The sequence below is a fragment of the Channa argus genome, chromosome 18 (assembly GCF_033026475.1).
Source record: "Channa argus isolate prfri chromosome 18, Channa argus male v1.0, whole genome shotgun sequence".
In the NCBI taxonomy this organism is placed as follows: domain Eukaryota; kingdom Metazoa; phylum Chordata; class Actinopteri; order Anabantiformes; family Channidae; genus Channa; species Channa argus.
In genome coordinates, this window is record NC_090214.1 from 3,862,329 (window position 1) to 3,881,526 (window position 19,198).

Genomic DNA, 19,198 nt, shown 5'->3' on the forward strand with positions numbered 1-19,198 from the left:
GAAACTAGGCAAAATAACATTGAAGGTGTTACTGTCTGGAGGGGACCTTTAAAACAAGGAGGAACACAGGAGAATAGGTTTGAAGAAAGATGAGGACCAGGCTCATTTTACAGTGTGCTTCTCACCAACTGTATGGGATTTTATAGTCATTTGCTTCTGTATGTATGTTGCTAAGCCTCACTCATACTGATGGTGTGGACAAAATAATAGATTGTTAATATAGCCAAGCAGAGGTAAACGTACCCAACTCAGTTGTCGTTTTATTTCTATATTCAAGTTGAAGTACTAATATGTGCTCCAAGTACAACATTACAAGTACTCCACTTGGGAAATAAGTTATTGAGATCAATTAAGTCAAAAAAAAAAAAAAAATTCTAAACATTAATTAGTTCTATGCTTTTTTATAATGTGAATGTCTAGTTGAGATTAATTTCCCATATGCCTCATAAGGTTTTACTCAAATCGTAAGTTGAATTCATGTGCAAACAAGACAATTACTTGGGAAATCTTAACTTCTCAGAATTTCATTTTTTTAAACATTTCGTTTTATTTTAGCAAGGATGCTTTCCTTGCTTAGCAATAAAACTAACTTTATGAAGAACATCACACTTTTCACATGCGTTCTGTAGACTGCAACACTTACACGCGTTAAACCGTTTAGTGGATGAAAGACGCCTTGTCTAATATCAGGGCTACTTTTGAAACGTCGAGTGAAACGAGTAGGCTAACACAATGAAAGTACATATGTAAAATAGCTCAAAGTTTTACTTACGTACAGTACTTGAGAAAATATACATGAAAACATGTGAAACTGCTTTAAAACTTGAATCATGTGTCTACAAACGCCAGCAAAATTCTAGTACATGGACCACAGTTCCCATGATTCAGAGTCCTGAACGGGCCGCCCCGCCTCCTTTTGCCCCACGTGATACGCCCTAGCCAATTGTGGGTGTCGTTACAGGCGCAATGCGGTGGTCGGGATGTAAGGAGGAATGGCGACGGTCGAGGCGGTTTCAGAGGCCAGCGTCGAGTTAAATTTGACCAAAGAGAAGCGAATCACAGGTAGTTTGAACATTTGATAAGAAAACCGCACAGACAACACACAATCAGAATCGTGTGCACGACAGGGGGTGTGTTAAGGAGCTGCAGCATTTAAACGCACATGAGTAATTCGAAGCACGATGTAGTGGAATCGTTAGCAGAACTTCTGAAGGCAGTGCAGGTGTAATTAAAGTTTAATCAAGTAACGCAGATTCCAATTTGGTACAAAGAAAAGCGGATTGTTTTTCCGCTTCAACGTAAACTTTATCCCGCACTAACACGCAGCTCACAGACGTACAGTAACCGACCATCAACAAAAAAATCATATAAGGCAGAAGATGTGTAGGGAATGAAAGTAACTTGTTGGGCTAAGTACTAAAAGTACTCAAAAAAAAAAGGGGGGGGGTTCCCAACGGTTACACTTTATTATTATTATTATTATTATTATTATTATTATTATTATTATATCATTAACATGTAAGCAGCATTTGTCCTGCTGCTTGTTCTAATTTTAAATTGCTCCCTGCTTTTGAATTTTACACTGTTCTGCTGCGAAGTGTCTTACAGTGTCTCATTTTACTGTTGTAGTTCATTGATGTGGAACTATTTGTAACAGGGTTTTTGAAGGTCAGCATGGTTTTATCTACTGCTAACACAACTACTAACAGCATGGATGGATGCTTTGTGGTTGTTTAGTGTCTCTTACAGTCTTAGGATTTTGCTTCTATTGGCTGTGTTGGGGGCTTTTTACACATCTGTGCCCACAAGCCTGTTTTGTCACAATCTGTCCATAGTTTAAAAAAAAAAAGAAAGAACATAAAACTGTTTTAAAAGAAAATCATAGGAGCATTTCATGTAAAATACCTTATTTATTTATTATCTTGGTTATAGATTGGTATTCTTTATGGTTGGTCATATAAATGGGTCGCTTGTTTCTTAATCAAAAGACATTTACATTTCCTCTTCCTTCGTCTAGGTTTGAGTCTTTTAGGATCCAGCTCAACTTGTAGTGACGGAGAGTCTAAAGATGGAGACCGAAGTAACGGTGTCCTCCTCACCGAGTGGGGTCTCTTCCTCTGTTCCACAGGCCCAGGCCAAGCTAATGGCCAAACAGCGAGACAGTAGAAAGAGCACCTCCACAGCTCCCGCCTTTCTCTCCAACCTGGGAAGGGCCACCCTGAGGGGTATTCGCAAGTGTCCGCAGTGTGGCGTCTACAACGGCACCCGTGGTCTCAGCTGCAAGAACAAGGCCTGTGGGGTGTCCCTTAGAAATCCTTCAGCAGGGGGCAGAAACAGCAGGAAATGTGCAGTGGAGGTAGTGAAAGTGATAATAGACAGCGAGGACAGAGGCGGGAAAGAGCGTGAAGAAGTCCTGGGTGGTAGCTCAGGTGGAGGGGTTCAGGTATTTTCAGTGAGTCACAGAGGACGAGGAGCCACAGCCACACAATTAGGCTTTGTTGAGCTTGTTCCTACTGACACTGCTATAGCAACTGGTGATGGAGCTACACTGCTAACCCGGATAAACCTGGGCCGCTGCTTTTTGCCTTCTTGTCGACAAGGTCAAAGGTCAAATCAGGGAGAGGTGGATAGAGCTTCAGCCAGTTCTCGACAGTCTTCCGACAGCCTCTGTGTGCACATTAAACAAGCCATAGAGTGTCAGAGTCATGCAATGCCGCTGACTCTAAAAAGCTCAGTTCTGGAGGGTTTGCAGGCATCTGTCCAAGCCAGAGAGGAGCTGTGGAGGCTGGCCACAGAGTCCCCAGGGCCCCTGGTGCAGAGGGTTTCAAAAGACACTCTGGTGGTGAAGTGCCACACAGATTCCCACCATCCTCTGGGCCTGCTGCATCTCACCGTAGGTGCAGGCGGACTCTCTGACAATTTAAAGGGTGAGAGAAGGGGCAGGGAGGCACAGCAGCATGCTGTCTTTCGCTGTGCCTGCCTTGGCAGCAGCAGAAGAAATAAACCAGGTGTTGATGGAGCAGGCGGATCGATCAATTGTCACCCACCTCCCAGCTCAGCCACACAACAACCCTGCCTTCACTTCTACGCCTGTGTGTGTGCCTTTGCAAGCGATGACAAACTGGCTGCAGAGTTTGCTCCTTTCATCAGCTACACCCCTAGTGGTACAGCATGTTTTTTTCTGTCTGCTTCAGTCTAGTTTAAAGGAATAGTTACACCTTTTGTCTACTTGCTGAGTGTTCAGTTAGAGTTTTTTAAGCAACTCACTGTGTCTCACAATTTTATTTTAATGCTTAGTGTAACTGGTCATCGCCCTCGCTGTAGCATTATCTCTGTTTTTTTAACAAACTTAGGTCAGGTTGTTCAGAGTGCCACCAAAAGGCCTGGTCTGTTCTGGTCTGTACGTCGCTGTCACACTTGACAACTTCCAAACTGAGAAAAGAAAATGCATTTCATAACAATTTTTGTAGATGTTAATATCCTCCCTCATAAAACTTAAAGCTAGTGATTCCCATGCAATTAATCATTTCAAATTTCTGTGCAAAAATTTCCAATTGGAACATAGTGAGAGAGTTTGAGATAAAGTTATTTGATCCAGTACAAGCGATTACTTAAGAGTCCTCTTTCTATTTTTTTCTCTTTAGATGTGCAGCAAGTTGCCACCAGTAGAATAATTATTCCCAATGAGAAGCCTCTGCAGAAGGTCGATCCAGTCAGCTCTCATCTCAGAGGAAAGAAGCTTCGCCTGGATGATTCCCTCTCTGATGGTTTCATGGCTATTTTTCTTTAAAGATTTGTTACAAAACATTTAATCTAGTTGGATTCCTGACTTCAGTACCTTGTCTGAATCTTTGATTGTCCTTCCATCCCTTCCTGACTTATCTTTCCAAACCTGTCGTTCTTTTATTTTTTATTTTTTTCATTTCCTTCCTCCTCAGCTGCCTCTACCTCTGGGGTAGGGAAAGAGGGAGTGTCAGCCTCGGGCCCGAGGAAAGCTGGTCAGAGGAAAGCCCCTGGTGGCGGAGGCCTGAAGGCTTTAGGTGCTGCCTCCCTGTGTGTCAAGCCAGTCAACTTCCCCGAAGCCCCCATACACACACCCACACACTCTGCCTTTTCATCTTTTTGCCGACTAAATCTTGGACATCTGTCTCTCACATTCCTTTGTTTAATCCTGAAGCGCTAATCCTGTTCCGCTATTTAAAAGGACAGGGTTGCACTGCAGTGGACGGTGCTGTAACCGTAATTTTACTATCTTAAAAACAGGGTCTCTGCAGACTTTGAGCCTTGTTTTTGTAATGTATTGTTCCGTAACCAAGTAAGGTAATTTAAAGCAATCAAGTCATGGTAAGATAAAATGAGCAAGAACTGATCAGTACTGGTATTTCAGGTGTCTAAACTGAATGCAAAACTCAAATGTGGCATTGAATAAATTGATTATTAATTGAAGTGAGTCACATTGTAAGCAGAACAAAGTCAAGTTTAATAAGTAAATAACGATTAATAGGAATAATTGAACTGTACAGCTGTGATTTAGTGAGAAAGCTGTGACCAGCTGCTAACTGACTCTACGCCTCACCACTGTTTACCACTGTTTACCACTGTTTTACATGAGCTTTACTTTCAATTACACCAATTTTACTCATTTGGGAAGTGAGGAGACTGATTGTTGCAGTTTTCCAATGGAATATTTGCTTCTTCTTACTGGACGCAAGGCTTCAGCTTCTCAACCGTCAGTTCATCTGATTCCAGAGACCTTGGCGGTTTTTCTGGACAGAATTGATGCATAGTTTAGATTTTGCTTAATAGAGTTTCAAGTTGCATGTCTGGTTGCAGTGGTGCAACCCTGAGTACCCCTGAGCCCATGTGGCCATATTCATTATAGTGGGACGGATGGATTCTCGCGTGATAAATTACATGATTTGACGAAAATTTAGCTGTTTCTAATCTGGTCTCTGTGTGTATTTTTCAGGGAGTACCCAGGTCGTTGACGAGCGTGCGTTGACGATGGGCTTCCATCAGTGGATGGCGAGTGTCACAGAGAGGATCCACCAGACGATGCACTACCAGTTTGATGGTAAAACCGAAGCACGTTCATTTAGACAACATGTCGTTTCAGCTGAGAGATAAGTCAGTCCGACATATAGTATGTAGAGTGCGATCTACTGGTTGAGAGTTCAAATTTTTTTAGAGATGGATGAGAAGATGGATTCTAGTCATGTGACTGCAATGGGAACAGAGAATCAGCTAGTGTGGCTCTGGTGGAACGGTATTGTGGTTTTACACGGGGTTGCTGCATAGACTCTGCTTTGGTTTTCTTCCATCAGGGAAACCCCAGCCACTGGTGTACCACATTCCCCAGGATTTCTTCAACGCTCTGCAGCATCGCCTGTCACTCGGATCCAAGAAGAGGAGACTGCCGAACTTCACGACAGGTGGTAGAAAATTAGTTTTACTAAACGTTTTAACAGATGTCGTAATAACTGTTGTCTTGCTTATGTATCTGGGTTATGCAGATCATAGGGTTTGTATTGTATCACACACAGATACAGTATACAACAAAGCATAAAGCCAGTCAGCGTGGGAAACTAAATAAAATAAAAGTTCTGACTAATACAGCTAATAAATGAGCCTTGTTTAAGAATAGCCTTCAACAAAAAGTCAGTAGTGCTTTCAGATGTCGTGCTTTCATTTCTAATGTAATAATAGAGACCCAATAGCTTATACTTCAACTTAAAAAATGATAAAATTTTGAACTAACTTTTGAAGAGGATTGAACTTTGAAAATTGTTTCCAACATCTCAGCCAAACGCAGTTGTTTGCACTTCGCAGTATTTTTATTACTTATTATACTTCTGTACTTTAGTGTCTCTAACTTGCAGTTAAATATTTTCACATTGTTGAATTAGTACATTTTCTTCAGTAAAACTCTGAATAGTTCAGCACCACTGGCTCAAGAAACCATATTGACCCCTTTTGTGTCTCTTTGTGTGCTTTACAGCATTTGTGAGAAACGATGGGCTTCATCTCGGCTCTCTCTCCAAATACACCTGGCACATCACTAATCTCATGCATGTCAAATGCATTTTTGACACACCAGAGGTAAAAACTCTCTCTTGTTCAAGGCTTTAAGGCTAAGTTTTGGGTTTAGCCCTGGGTCTTGTCTCCCAGGCCCAATAAAGACTGGTGGATGTTACTTTGGCTGTATGCAGCCAGAAAGTTTACTAACTACAGCAGTTACTGTAACAAAGTTATAAACTACGCAGCTTCTACAGTCATTAACCAAACAGACATTTCGTGTGTACCAGGTTGAGAGATGTCAGGTTCTCTCCACTCACCCTAACTAGTTAAGACAGATTGTTGCCCACCCTGAGCCTGTTTCTGCCTGAGGTTTGCTGCCTCTAAATGAATTTCTTCCTCCCCAGTGTCACCCAGTGCTTGCTTGAGTTGTTTGGTTTTGTTGTAAATTGGTGCAATACAAATAAAACTGAAGTGTCAGAGCACAGTCAGGTTCAAGTCTGTGCAAAGTGAAAGAAAAATTAAGTGTTGCAACAGAAAGTTGGAATGTGTCTGCGTCCTCCCATCTCACAGAGAAATAAACAGGAAGCAAATGTCACGGCGATGATGCAATAAGACTTTTATCTTTATTCTCCATGACTTTGTTCACATGGACTTAAGAAACCCGGTTGTTTCTCTCCAGTCAGCTTAACTGTTTCATATTAGGGAATAGGGGAAATTTGCTTCCCTGACACACACCTGTGCCGAGCAAACGGCTGTGAACAGGTAGAAGTGAAAGGCTAAATAAATTGGTTTCCACTAGGGGTGAGAATCAAGAAAAGGTTCCCGTTGGTAATCAGTTCCAAGTGATCTGATCCACTGGAATTGTATCTCTCAGAGGTTAAGAATTCTACAAATACTGGCCTGTTATTCTGAGAAAGACACAGTGCAAAGACTCTGTGCCTACACTGCTGGAACAAGGAGAGGTGAAGCGTTAAGACACAGAGATAATAAAACGGCTGCAATGATGCCGAATATCTATCTCTGTTCTCTCTGTCCATATCTGTCTGAAGCAGCAACTTCTGTCAGCGTGCAGTTAAAAATTTGTTGGCTGTGCTTCAGAATAAGTCGGAGATAGAGAGAAATTAGAGCTCCTGCATGTATATGCAGTTTCTCAGTTACCACTGTACAGCGCATATAAAGGACAGTTCTTTTTTGTAGTAACAATGCTAATACAATTAACTAATATCAGGTCTTTATGATTTTTTTTATTGGAGGCCTAATAAACAGTAACAAAACACTGTGTATGACCTCATTTTAAAAACGTTGGGATGATGTGTAAAATGTAAATACAAGCAGAATGCAAAGATTTGCAAATCACATCAACCCATATTTTATTCCCCATAGAACATAAACAACATATCAGATGTTGAAACTAAGACATTTTATACCATTTCATGGAAACTATGAGCTCATTTTGAATTTGATGGCAGCAAAATGTTTACCGTTGTGTAGCAGCATTGATGGTGGTCACGGCGTCCACGGTTTCCAAAACGAATTTCAAATCTGACCACAGAACAGTTTTCCATTTTGCCTCAGATATTTGAAATGAGCTTTGGCTCAGAGAACGTGGTGGCGTTTCTGGATCGTGTTCACATATGGCTTCTCCTTCATGCATGATACAGTTTTAACGTTTGTGGATTGGACAGTGAGCTGTGTTCACAGACAGTAATATCTGGAAGTGTTCCTGAGCCAATTAGCTGATGTCCAGTAGAGAATGATGCCTTAATGGAGGCCTGAAGCTCACACTGAGATTTGCAAATCATTGCATTCTGTTTTTAATTACATTTTACTAATTGTCGCAAGGTTTTATTGAATTAGGGTTGTAATTTTATATAGTCCATGCATACAATCCTACACTCATATCCACACTCGTGTCCTGTCTCTCCCCACCTCACCAGTTGCCTCTGGAGCTCTTTCAGAGTTTTGTAAAAAATGCTGATGGCTCTTATTCCCATTTCCGCTGTCCTGATCCTCCGGCTGACCCAGATTTACCAGAGGGATACACAACAGATCGTCCCCAGGCGATACGTCCGATGGAGCTCCGCACCTTCCTCAAAGTTGGTGAGTGGCGAGCCGCGACAGCAGGATGAAGCTGTGCTGCAGAGCTGCGTTTACACTGTTGTGTCTCCGCCAGGAACGGGCACAGCAGATCAGAAGGAGGCCAGTCCGTTTGTGATCGAGTGGATCCCGGACGTTCTCCCTCGCTGTCAGATGGGAGAGCTAAGGATTAGCTTTGAATTTGGCCACCAGCAGAGCGGTCAGCCAGAGCACTGCGAGAAAACGAGTGCGGGGGAGAAAGGAGATCCTAAAAAGTCAGTTGAAATCCTTCAGGTAGTTGTTTAATTGCTCTTCACAGTGTTACTTTCTGTAATCAATTTCAACTGCTTGTCTTTGTCACATTTCTGGTTTGTTGTATTAATATATGCAGCATATGACTCATGTTAAATTATGCAAGTCCTGAATATCTCCACATACATTATACAGTATTATGTTCATCAACTGTATTTTAGGTCTTGTATGTTAATGCCTGTTGCTCTATGCTAAAGATTTATAATATATTTACAGAATATTTTATATACAATATATAAAAGTATATTTTTACAGCCAGTAAACAAAACATTTTGCGCAACACAACCTATACAACCAATTATGAGACTTAAAAACAATAGTGGATGTAAAACCAATAGTAGAAAAAGTTTCCCTAATGTGTTGGAACTTTGAAAGAAGGATTTTTGTCCAACATTAACAAAATAAAATAAAAATTGATCAAATGTCTCCTTATTGTGCAGTAGAGCATAGTACCTAAGTGCATTTAGCCAATTATTGTATTAAGGTTTTGAGAAACAATTGATCATACTTTTTACTTGTAGTCCACTAAGCTTTGGAGGGTTTTACTTTTTCTGGACCACGTTTTGCTGTCAGCAGTTGTAAACGGGCTGAAGTTGTGTAGCGCTTTTCTACCTTATTGGTCCTCGAAGCACTTTATGCTGCTCCTCATTCACCCACTCATTCTCACAATCACACAGCAACGCGGGAGCTGCTATTCAGCTGGCCTACACTAAGTGTTAGGGTTCAGTGAGCAACAGTTGCCACAGATTTTTCACATTTATTTGAACTGACCATATGCTTTTATGTTATTTTGTGCAATTTATAAACTGTTTCGAAATTCAGTGTCCATGTTAACCAGTGTTCCAAGGCTTGATATGAGCAATAAAAAAAAGAAATAAAAATGGTCTGCCAATATAGGACATTTATCCAAAGTGCTTTACAATTTGCCTTCTCATTCACCCATTCTCACACACACACACACACACACACACACCGATGACGGCAGCTGCCATGCAAGGCGCTCACCTTACCCATCAGGATGAATTTGGGGTTCAGTGTCTTTACACGTAGGTAGAAGGGACTGGGAGTCAAACTACTGAGCCGGTGGTCTGTGGACAACTGCTTTACCAACTGGATCTGTGTCCTGGTCAAAGGCCATTTAAAAGCAGGGAATGAATGACAATTCCAAGCCACTGAACATCTCTTGGTCTTGGTAGCTCTTAATTCCCAGAAATGACCAAATGAAACATCCAAAAACAGACACAAAATGTCAGAAAACCATCAAATAATTGTCCAAACGCAAACAAAAGGACCAAAAACAAACTTAATAGGAGCAAAAAGAAACGGGTGAGGGGACCTTCCTCTTCTGTCCCCACTAGCCCATGTTCTCATAATTAGTCCGTGAGCAGTGGACGTACTATATTTCCCCAGCAGATGGAGGCATAAGCCTGAGTTCACCATGAGACAACAAAGCTTTTCAAGCCAACACAAGTGGAAAAGCAGAAAGGACTATTGAAACTGTGTTAGTTTAGAAAAAGCCGTGTAACTGGGACATCCACGTGTGTTTCTCTGCAATAAAATGCCCTCGAATCGAAGAAAATCAGTGCCGAACAGGATTTCATAATTTGGCTGGTTCTGTTTTGCTCCTTTCTGGGCTTCACAAAGCAGAATTACACACTTGCTGTGGGGATACATCACTGGAGACATCGCACATGCTTCCAAAATGTGTCCAAATGTTCATGAATTAATTAAGATTACAAGTTAATACCATGAGAGTATCACGCTGAATTACATGCACTGCTCAGAATAGCAGCTTGCACTCAGTGTATCTACATCAGGGGTGTAGGCGTATAAAGACAGTGCCAGCCCCCCAGCCTCATTCCACCCTCACAGGCCCCAGGACATCAATGTGAGTGCAGCCTCTGCCAGCACGGGGTGGGGAGGGGGAGGGTGGGGTGTGGTGGGCGGCTCTGAGCCACGCGTTTAGCTGTTTATGTAGTCTGTCAGTCACAGAGACGGGACTCGCATCAATCCTCTCCTGGAAGGAATAGCAAGCACATTTTGACAGAGAGACTTTCCTCCGTCGCCCGAAAGACGTGTTGCATTGAGACAGTGAAAAAGGCCTTAGAGTGTGGGGGGGAGGGAGAGTGTGGAGAGAGCTGAGAAGATGATTTTTTTTTTTTTTTATGATAAAGAAAACATGAGAAACACACAGGGAACTGATACACTGAGTCTTTCCTGTTGATCTCCAGTGTGTCTGTGTGTGTGTCTGTGTAGCACATTTCAACGACTTATACTGAATTCAGAGTTTGATGCGCTGACTGCTACATGATGATGCTGATGTGTGTGATGTTGTTTTAATTTTGTTTTCTTTGGCTTTGTATAATTCTGAGAATATTTCTTTACACTCAGCCAGGGGTGGAAAGTAACTGAGTACATTTGCTCTGTATCTAAGTACAGATTTGACAGCATAATTTGGATGATGTAGTTTGTGATGCTGTGGAAGTTACTTTGAGTCTTGCATTCTTACTATTAGACAAAGTAAAAATCCATGAATCATGGAGGTCAGCAGGATTCATCCACCGAGGGCCACGAGTCTGTAGAAAAACTTCACGACAACCTCTCCCATATTTGCTGAGTAATTTTAGTCCGAACCAAAGTGGTGGCCCAACCTAACAACCAAAATTGCCGTTCTCCCCGGGCCGAGAAATGGAGACTGAAGAGCCACATTTTGGTTTGAGCAATTCTCCCAACCACATTTGAAGTGGAACGTGACAAAGTTCATGGCCGAAGCCTCTCTGTCTGTTTGTGTTACCGCGTTTCTGAGTAAGGCGAAGCAGCCAAGATACAGCCGACTATGACTGCATGTCTGTCAACACCAGGCTGCAGACACGCACTGAGTCGACACCCCCCTTTAGCCCTGTCATTCCACATTATCTGCACAGAGAAACACGCTCCAAGTTCACTCACAATCCACTGTAAAAAGTGCATTTACTGACACACAGTAACTGTACCTTACCGTGTCTGGGCCGAGCTCCTTTGCAGCAGCATAGTTTGGCGTTGAGAGCAGGTTACACCATTTGGAAACGACCCGCGGCAGATGTTAAGTTTCACATATGACACACTCAAGGCTCACCTCTCATTAATCAGACGCAGCCTGTGCTCATTAATCCACATTGCCCGCTGCTTTCATCATCCTCTAATGCTGTATTTGTTCTTGGATGATACACAGTACAATACATTGTTAAAGTGAAATAAAGACTAAGACAAGAGGATTGTCTTTCTTTCGTTTTATTCTCTGCATAGAAGGCCAGGCAGTTGTACCCAGTGTGAAAAAGTCCTTTTGTTTTCTGTGTGCACATGTCTGCAGTTTCTGTTTCTTCTTTCTGAGAACGAGGCTGGTTTAAAGCCGGTGTGTACTTAGACCTTCAGAGCACACGAGACACAGGAAGTGCAAAAGTGCAGAGAAAGATCAGATCCTCTTATTTATTACTAAAGAGTGATTGGTTGATGCTGTAGTTATTTGATTTGAGTTAAAAGTTACTTCACCGTACCGTACGCTGCATGACTTTGAGTAGCTGCTTGCGTCAGGTTCAAAGCTCTGACTCTCGCCTACAGAGAGGTCAGCTCAATAGCACCTCGTCGTGCGGGTGTAGAAAACCTCCAACAGGCTTCCAACGATCCCGAGCAAAACTCTTCAGCTCAGTGGTCCCGGGATGGAGGAATGAACCACCAGTCTCTCCGTGCTCAGCTGGGTCCCTCATTCATCAAGGAAACAGCACCAACATTTCCCTCAGACGTTGGTGGAGACCAAACTGGATCTGAAAGAGAATGAATTCTAGATTTATAGGACTCAATATAAAAGGTACAGGGCCTCTAACCTTAGCGCATGTGTACAGCATTCGTCCCCACTCTCTCATACAAACCACAGAAGCATTTGCGGCTAGATGGTCCCCGGTTCGAATCCTGGCCTTCTGCAGCCTTTTCGTGTGAAGTTTGCAAGTTTTACCCCCAGGTGCTTCAGTTTCCTCCCCCAGTGCAAAGACATGCTGTGTTGGGTTAATTGGTAACTTTGCCCGTAGTTGTGAATCTGTAATAGAAATAGAAAATGTCATCTGTATGTGGAGGGACAACTATGTTGCATTAGTGTACTCTTACAATTCTATTCTCACTTCCACAGTGTGTTGATGCTGCGTCCTTGGTCACAGAGCTACAGCGACGGTTTCCATCCCTCACCTCCTCGCTCCGCTGTGAAGGTCAGAAGGTAATGTGCACGCAAGACGCAGGCTCTGCGCTTTGGGTCTTTGTGTCTGCGTAAAGACAAAAACACTAAGAGGGGGAAAAAAGCTGAAGGAAACACCCATCATCAGTTACAGAGGTCAGCGTTTCCACGGCCAAATGAAGGAAACGCACATTATGTGAGCCGGTTTGGCAGAGTCACACACATTAGTTATGCATACTCAGTCCACCTGCGTGTAGCTGCACACGCACTAATTTAGTGTGGTGCCCTTCGGTGTAAGACAAGGGGGAAATAGACCTGCCAACGACTAGTCTACCTGCCAGCTGGAAGACATAGAGGCCTACTAACAGAACTTGTCCACACATCCGTGATGACTGGTGACAAAGCGTGACGTGCAACACTTCTACAGGCTCGATACAAACCGCACTTAGCCCGAGTCTGCCTCGGCACAGTCATTAACTCGCAGCCCAACCGAGGCGGGACCGGCCAGGAAAAGCGAGGGCACCGAGGCCAGAGTCACATCGGAGACAAGGAGCCAAGACAGACAGACCACTTACCCAGCGACCTCTGGGCTCTGCTTGTCAATGCTCGAGTCAACCGAGGAAATCCAGCGTCGATCCCCTGACAATCCACAGCTCAATTCCCTCAGTGTTGCTCATGAAGAATGCTGACCCACATTGACTCGAACCAGGCGGCTTAAATCAGCCCTGAATGATGGATGAATCTGTGGAGGGAGTCAATTTTGCCTTGTGCTCTAAAACCTCCTATTCTCCCAAATCTCTAACTCCAGATGTAACAACGTTGCCAGGTTTGGCTGACAAATGTCAGCCAAAGCTTGTCAAGTTTTCAAAAAAGAGCCCAATTTTCCAAAATGTCCAAAGCTGCATCTCTAATTCGCTGCTTTAGCTGCTTTAATATTACAGATCCTCACTGATATGAATAAAGTACCCGCCAGGAATAAGTTAATTTCAATGTACACGACCATCACACCATTTTGCACAGGTGTGCGCATGGTTAACAGCATTGACCCTCGAATAATCAGCGGATGAAGTATCTACAGATAAATAAGACTAAACAAATATTGATTAATGATGTGCATGAAGTGTGTGATTCACACATCCCTCAGGCTCTTGCTCCACTTAAGGGATGAAAAAGGGATGAAAACATGTTTCACACATTGTTTGGTGATGTTTGAGGTTTGACTGGTGAGCTTTTAATTACACAATCTCGTTATGCCTTCTTGTTCTGTAATGCTTTAATAGCACCCGAGTGGAGAATTAGTGCCAAAGTCCTAATAGTTGCTAAACAGCAGTGGATAACAACAGGCTTCAATTAGCATTTTCTTCTGTCAATTTTGTCGGAATTATTCACGGAAACTTGACATTTCCGTAAAATGAACTCAGAAAAGTGATCCCATTCCATTTCTGTGCAACACAGCTGTTCCTGTACAATGACCTCGGCCATGTTTCATCGTGTAAATGCAGCCTTTCTCGCATGCACCACTCTCCTCCCTCCCTTCTGTCGCCTTTGATTGTTGGGTTGAGCAGAGTCATCATCAGATCCATCAGTGCAGAGTCATTGCCTGAGGAAACACGGGCCAATTATGGCCATAAATAATAATGGGAGAGTGCATCTGGCATGATGATTGATGGGCCTCTCTCACAGCTCATTTACATGGCTTTTGTGTGGCCATCAGCAGCTTTGCTCTAATGTAATGCTCAGCAAATGAGGCTTTCGGAGAATATTGTATGATTCAAATGGAACAGCAGCACCAGGACGGAACTCGTGGCCTGAAATGTGCATTGGAACGTGTGAGCGAAAAGACGTGTTTACTGCATTACAAACGCACAGACTTCCTGAAAGTGTCACTGCGAGTGTCACACGTGTATTAGACAAAACCAAAATCCCGGTGCATCCATCAGCATCAATTACTGCGACACGGGGAGAGACCAACTGCGTCTGCGTGCTCAGGTGACACACCAACCACCTCTCATGCTCTACAGGTAGCTTACGTGAGCCTGTCAGACACCTGCCGTCGCATCCAGTCTCCTCCACGTCCTCTTACAAGGGAAAAATGACACAGATTGGTGGGCACTTTTTAATTTCTCAAGAGAGGCAGACAGAGGATCTTCAGTCTGTCCTATGGGTCGCAGGCGGCTTCGAAGCCAGAGAACAAAAGGCTGCCGCATGCTCGCCGAGTGTTCCAGGAGCTGATAAGCCTGGTGGTTAATGGTATTAGGGGAGATTTCATTACCCCCCTCCAGACTGCTCTCATTAAATAAACATCCTCTTGTCACATCCCTCACCCTGAGAAAAGACGAGTAACTGAGGCGGGAGGGTTGGAAGCCGAGGACACTCGAGTGGGACAGAAAATAAAGTGGAATGGTAATGAAAACCTGTCAATCAAAATCAGTTGACTTGTAAAATTTGTGTTGGCAATCTTGTAGAAGAGCTTTAATCTGTTTCTCCCTTGAGATGACAATGTCACTCTAAACCAACTTATTAGTCCAAAACATATGTTCATTGTCCCCAAAGGCTGAATCCTATACAGTCTGGCATCCCTTGACTTTCCCTTTGGTGCAGGTTGACATTTATTGCTATTGATTGTCATGCAGTTAGGTCCTGAGATTCATGGAGCCCAGAGGGTGAATCCCAATGATTTTGATGATCTTCTGTCTTTTTCAGAAGCAGGACAAGCATTTGAAATTTTCCCAACATCTACCAGATGGATGGGCACAAACTTTTGATTGATTGCTGGTAATGTTATTCATGGGCCCCTGACTGGTCTTTCAGAACCATCACGAGGTCCATTGTGGTTCGGAAAAAAACTGTCTTAAAAACTGTCGGATGGAAAACCAAATGTATCATGGTTCCTTCTGACCAAAGTTTTCTTTCTCCAGTGTTTTAGTTTGGAACCATAAGCCACCAGAAGTAATGACCCACCCATCAGCTGTGGGCTCTGTAGGCCTATTTAATCAGCAGCTGCTAACTTGGGAAAACCAGCTTCTCATTGAGATGTCGGTGTCCACATTTTGTGCACATTTTGGGCAAACGTTGAAAGCAAATCACATATTAATATGTTTTTATTCACAGCGTCTTTGTCAATGTTAATAGCAGAACGGAACACAGAACCACTTTCCACCAGGCTTGATATTTTTAAATGGCTCTGTTGTTCATCCATCCATTGCACATGGCCGTGCTGTCTTTTTATCGATAAGCCAACTTTCTCACCTCAGCCAATCACCCAAATGTTTTCGCTTTGTTTAGACTCTGTGTTGATTTGGAGCCTCGGTTGTGCACGTCCTTAAAAATTAATGCTCAGCATAGACGGGACGCAAATCAGCACATGATTGGTTGGGGGAGTATCTAATAATCTCAGTAGCAGCAGCAGCAGCAGCAGCTTTGAATCCCCACAACAACGGGGAAAAAAACTCAAGAATGACTCAATGATCTTGTCTGCACCTACGTGCATCCTGATGTTTCAATGCACCTGCACAGTGACAGCAAACTCTTAAGAACGGGACGACCTCATAGCTGAATGCTGTTTCTTTGGACAAAAGTCTCAAAGTATCAAATGACCAAATGTAAAAGCCTGGATCATCTATGAAACTGTAGTACTGGGATACTGGTAGTTTATCATGGTAGTTAAGCATCGAAAGGGCCGATGTTGATGAATCAAGTCTGTCTTCCACATTACTGCTATGACGTCTCTTTAAGTTGGACAAGAAATGGAAGATCAAGAAGAAGAGATGTTTGCCAGTGATGATCAGGCCTTAGTCCGCCCCCTAGTGGATATACAGCTTGAATGTTGTGGGTTTGCGTCCTTGGCCGTCCACGTGTTTGCATGCTCTCCCCGTGCTGGCGTGCGTGCGTTTCTGCTGGTTTAGTCCAAACACATGCACGTTAGCTGAAATGTTCGCTCCAAATTGGCCGTAGGTGTGAATGTTTGTCTGTGTATGTGTCTCTGGACTGGAGACCTGTCCAGGGTGGACGGTTACGGAAAATGGATGGATGGATTAAGACCTTCAGTGTGAAATTTGAAAATCTGTGTAACGCCTGATGAAAACACTTATTGTGAGCGGATTGTACTTCTATCTTACCAGGGACAGTTGTTACTGTATCATCCAGTTATCAGTATCTCAGCATGAAAACCTGTTCAGTTTTTGTTCCGCTGTATTACTCCCTGATCCTGCAGTTACCCATTTTCCACCCCATCACCTCTTCAATCAGCCTTTTCTCTGGCTCCACTCTCCCTTCATCCATTAGCCTGTTCTCTTTGCCGCAGACCCTTCCTCACGCTCTCTCAGACCGCCCCTGACCTTGTGTGGACTTCCCCTCCCTCCCTCCCTCCCTCTCTCCCTCCCCTCTCTCCTCTCCTCAGCTCAGGTCTGACTAATCTATGCCATCATCCTCTCTCCATCTATCAGGGTGCTCTCATTGTTTTGACGTCTAGTTAATTCTCAGCTCATGATTTATCAAATTCTTATTACCGCTTGCTGAAAGCCTCATTTATTGTCCTGATGTATGGTAATGATAGTGCCAGTGTGGCTGCCTGAATCGCAACAAACCCACTCATTTTTTCTTCTTTTTCCTGCCTACTTCCCTTCATTTATGACTGCTTCTCCTTTGCAAACAGTTTTCTTTGTACTTTGTCCCTACAGTTTTTTTTTTTTTTTTTGGGCCCATCTGCCAATAATGCACGAGGCATTTGCATCTTTGCACATACGCACACAAACAGATAAAACTGTCTTCCTTTACTGTAACCTATAATAAAATTGAAAAACCCTTTCACACAGTCATGTTTACTACATGGCAACCTGTCAGTGAATTTAGGTAAATTAGAGCTTCTTTAGTGCACGTACTCATTAGTTGTTGACAAGCAATTATTTTTAAAAAGACACACTGCAGATTTCTTGTAAAAAGTAGTAGTTTTATTGTTGGTCAAACTCGGTGCCTTTAAACTATTATGCAGGGACTTGTCAGTGGAGTCTTGTTTGGCATCACCTGGGGCTATTTTATCGCATACTGTATGATTCTACCGGTGGAATCTTAAGTAAAAGTAGAAGACCCATATTGAAATACTCTGTTGCTTTAGAAATGTACCTAAGTAAGTTTACAATTATGTTTGGATTATAATTACTGATGCCATGATCCGCTGTGGTGACCCTGAACTCACGGGATAAGGCGGAAAGGACAAAAAAAAAAAAAAAGAGGAGGTACTTTTAATTACTTTATATACTGGTAAGGAGTTACAACTAATTCGGTCCAAAATTCTTATCTTAACCTATAATTATATACCATAATGTATTATTTTCAGTTCTCTCAAAAAGACTCTGCGAATGAAACTAAATGTACTGTAGTAGAGTGAAAAGTACAATATTTCCCTACAGTATTGAGTTAATATGCTTAAATACTTTCTAAAATTATATTATTAATATGTTTATTCTGCAGTAACAGTTGCAATTCTCCAAAGAAATTCAGTGAAAAAAAAGTGCATAAATATTATCAACAAACGATAACGTATGACTGATGCGCTCATATGACAGTAGGTGGAGCTAATGACAGTCAAGGTGGAGCTGATTTTAACTACTTTCTACACAGGGAATAAGTATTGGGTTATTTTGCGTAGGTAAAAGTAGCAATAATGCAGTGTTAAAATAGTCTAATAAGTAAAAGTACAAAACTATCAATATATATATATATATATAAAATATAGGAAGCAAAAGTACTCAGTGGGCAAAATGTCTTATTTGAGAATAGTACTGTAATTATTGAAGCATTGTGTTCATCAATGTAATGTTGCACCTGGTAATGATGCTTGTAAATGTCACCAAGGGATCAACAATGTCTCCTTATTCATAAGAATAGAGATGTATTAGTTGATTATATTTTGTTTTGCAGTCGTCCACGGACCACAGGGTCAGTGGCTTGATCCCCGGTCCCGGCTATATGTCGAAGTGTCTCTGGGCAAGACACTGAACCACCAACAGCCCATTTCCATCCCCAGCTGTGCAGTGCCGGTCCAGGCTCGGTAGAAATTGGGGAAGGTTGCGTCGGGAAGGGCAACCGGCGTAAAAACTGTGCCAAATCAACATGCGGACAACGATCCGTTGGGGCGACCCTGAACTCACGGGATAAACCGAAAGGACCAAAAAAAAAAAAAAGTTGATTATATTTTGTTTTATTCATCTGAATCTGCAAAGCCACTGACTTTATCAAATCACTGTGGTTTATTAAAAAGCACAATATTTTCCTTTGAAATGCACTAGAGTGCGTGTAACAGAAACTACCACAACACAAGTACTTTGCACTAGTAGTACAAGTATGAGTCAAAGGGTAAATGTACTGAAGTGGTTTGTTCCAGTTCTTTCTAACCTGCTGTAGGAGGGTCACAAGTTAAACTTCAGGGATTGTAAGATAATGGGAGACGGCAGCAGTGGTGATGTCATACTTTATGACCTGATTAAGCTCCGGTGTTATATTGCTACATTTACCCTGATTTTTGATAACATTTAGGTTTTCTACAGAAATTTGGATGTTACTCACAGCAGCTGTGCGCTTTACGGTGCCAAC

General features: G+C 42.6%; 1 protein-coding gene across 2 annotated transcripts in view; it reads left to right on the plus strand.

Moving 5' to 3' along the window:
• The first annotated feature begins 636 nt into the window (after positions 1-636).
• The window catches only part of c18h2orf42 (chromosome 18 C2orf42 homolog), a 90,820-nt gene continuing 72,258 nt past the window's right edge, over positions 637-19,198 (plus strand). Inside the window, exons 1-10 of one of the 2 annotated variants that reach the window (XM_067484762.1) lie at positions 637-1,062; positions 2,018-3,164; positions 3,645-3,767; positions 3,939-4,040; positions 4,970-5,074; positions 5,325-5,432; positions 5,999-6,099; positions 7,956-8,118; positions 8,192-8,388; positions 12,566-12,649. In XM_067484762.1, coding sequence (XP_067340863.1) covers positions 2,069-3,164; positions 3,645-3,767; positions 3,939-4,040; positions 4,970-5,074; positions 5,325-5,432; positions 5,999-6,099; positions 7,956-8,118; positions 8,192-8,388; positions 12,566-12,649 — 2,079 coding nt within the window. In that variant the 5' untranslated portion in view covers positions 637-1,062; positions 2,018-2,068. The remainder of the gene's footprint in view (positions 1,063-2,017; positions 3,165-3,644; positions 3,768-3,938; positions 4,041-4,969; positions 5,075-5,324; positions 5,433-5,998; positions 6,100-7,955; positions 8,119-8,191; positions 8,389-12,565; positions 12,650-19,198) is intronic. The other variant, XM_067484763.1, reaches the window with a different exon arrangement.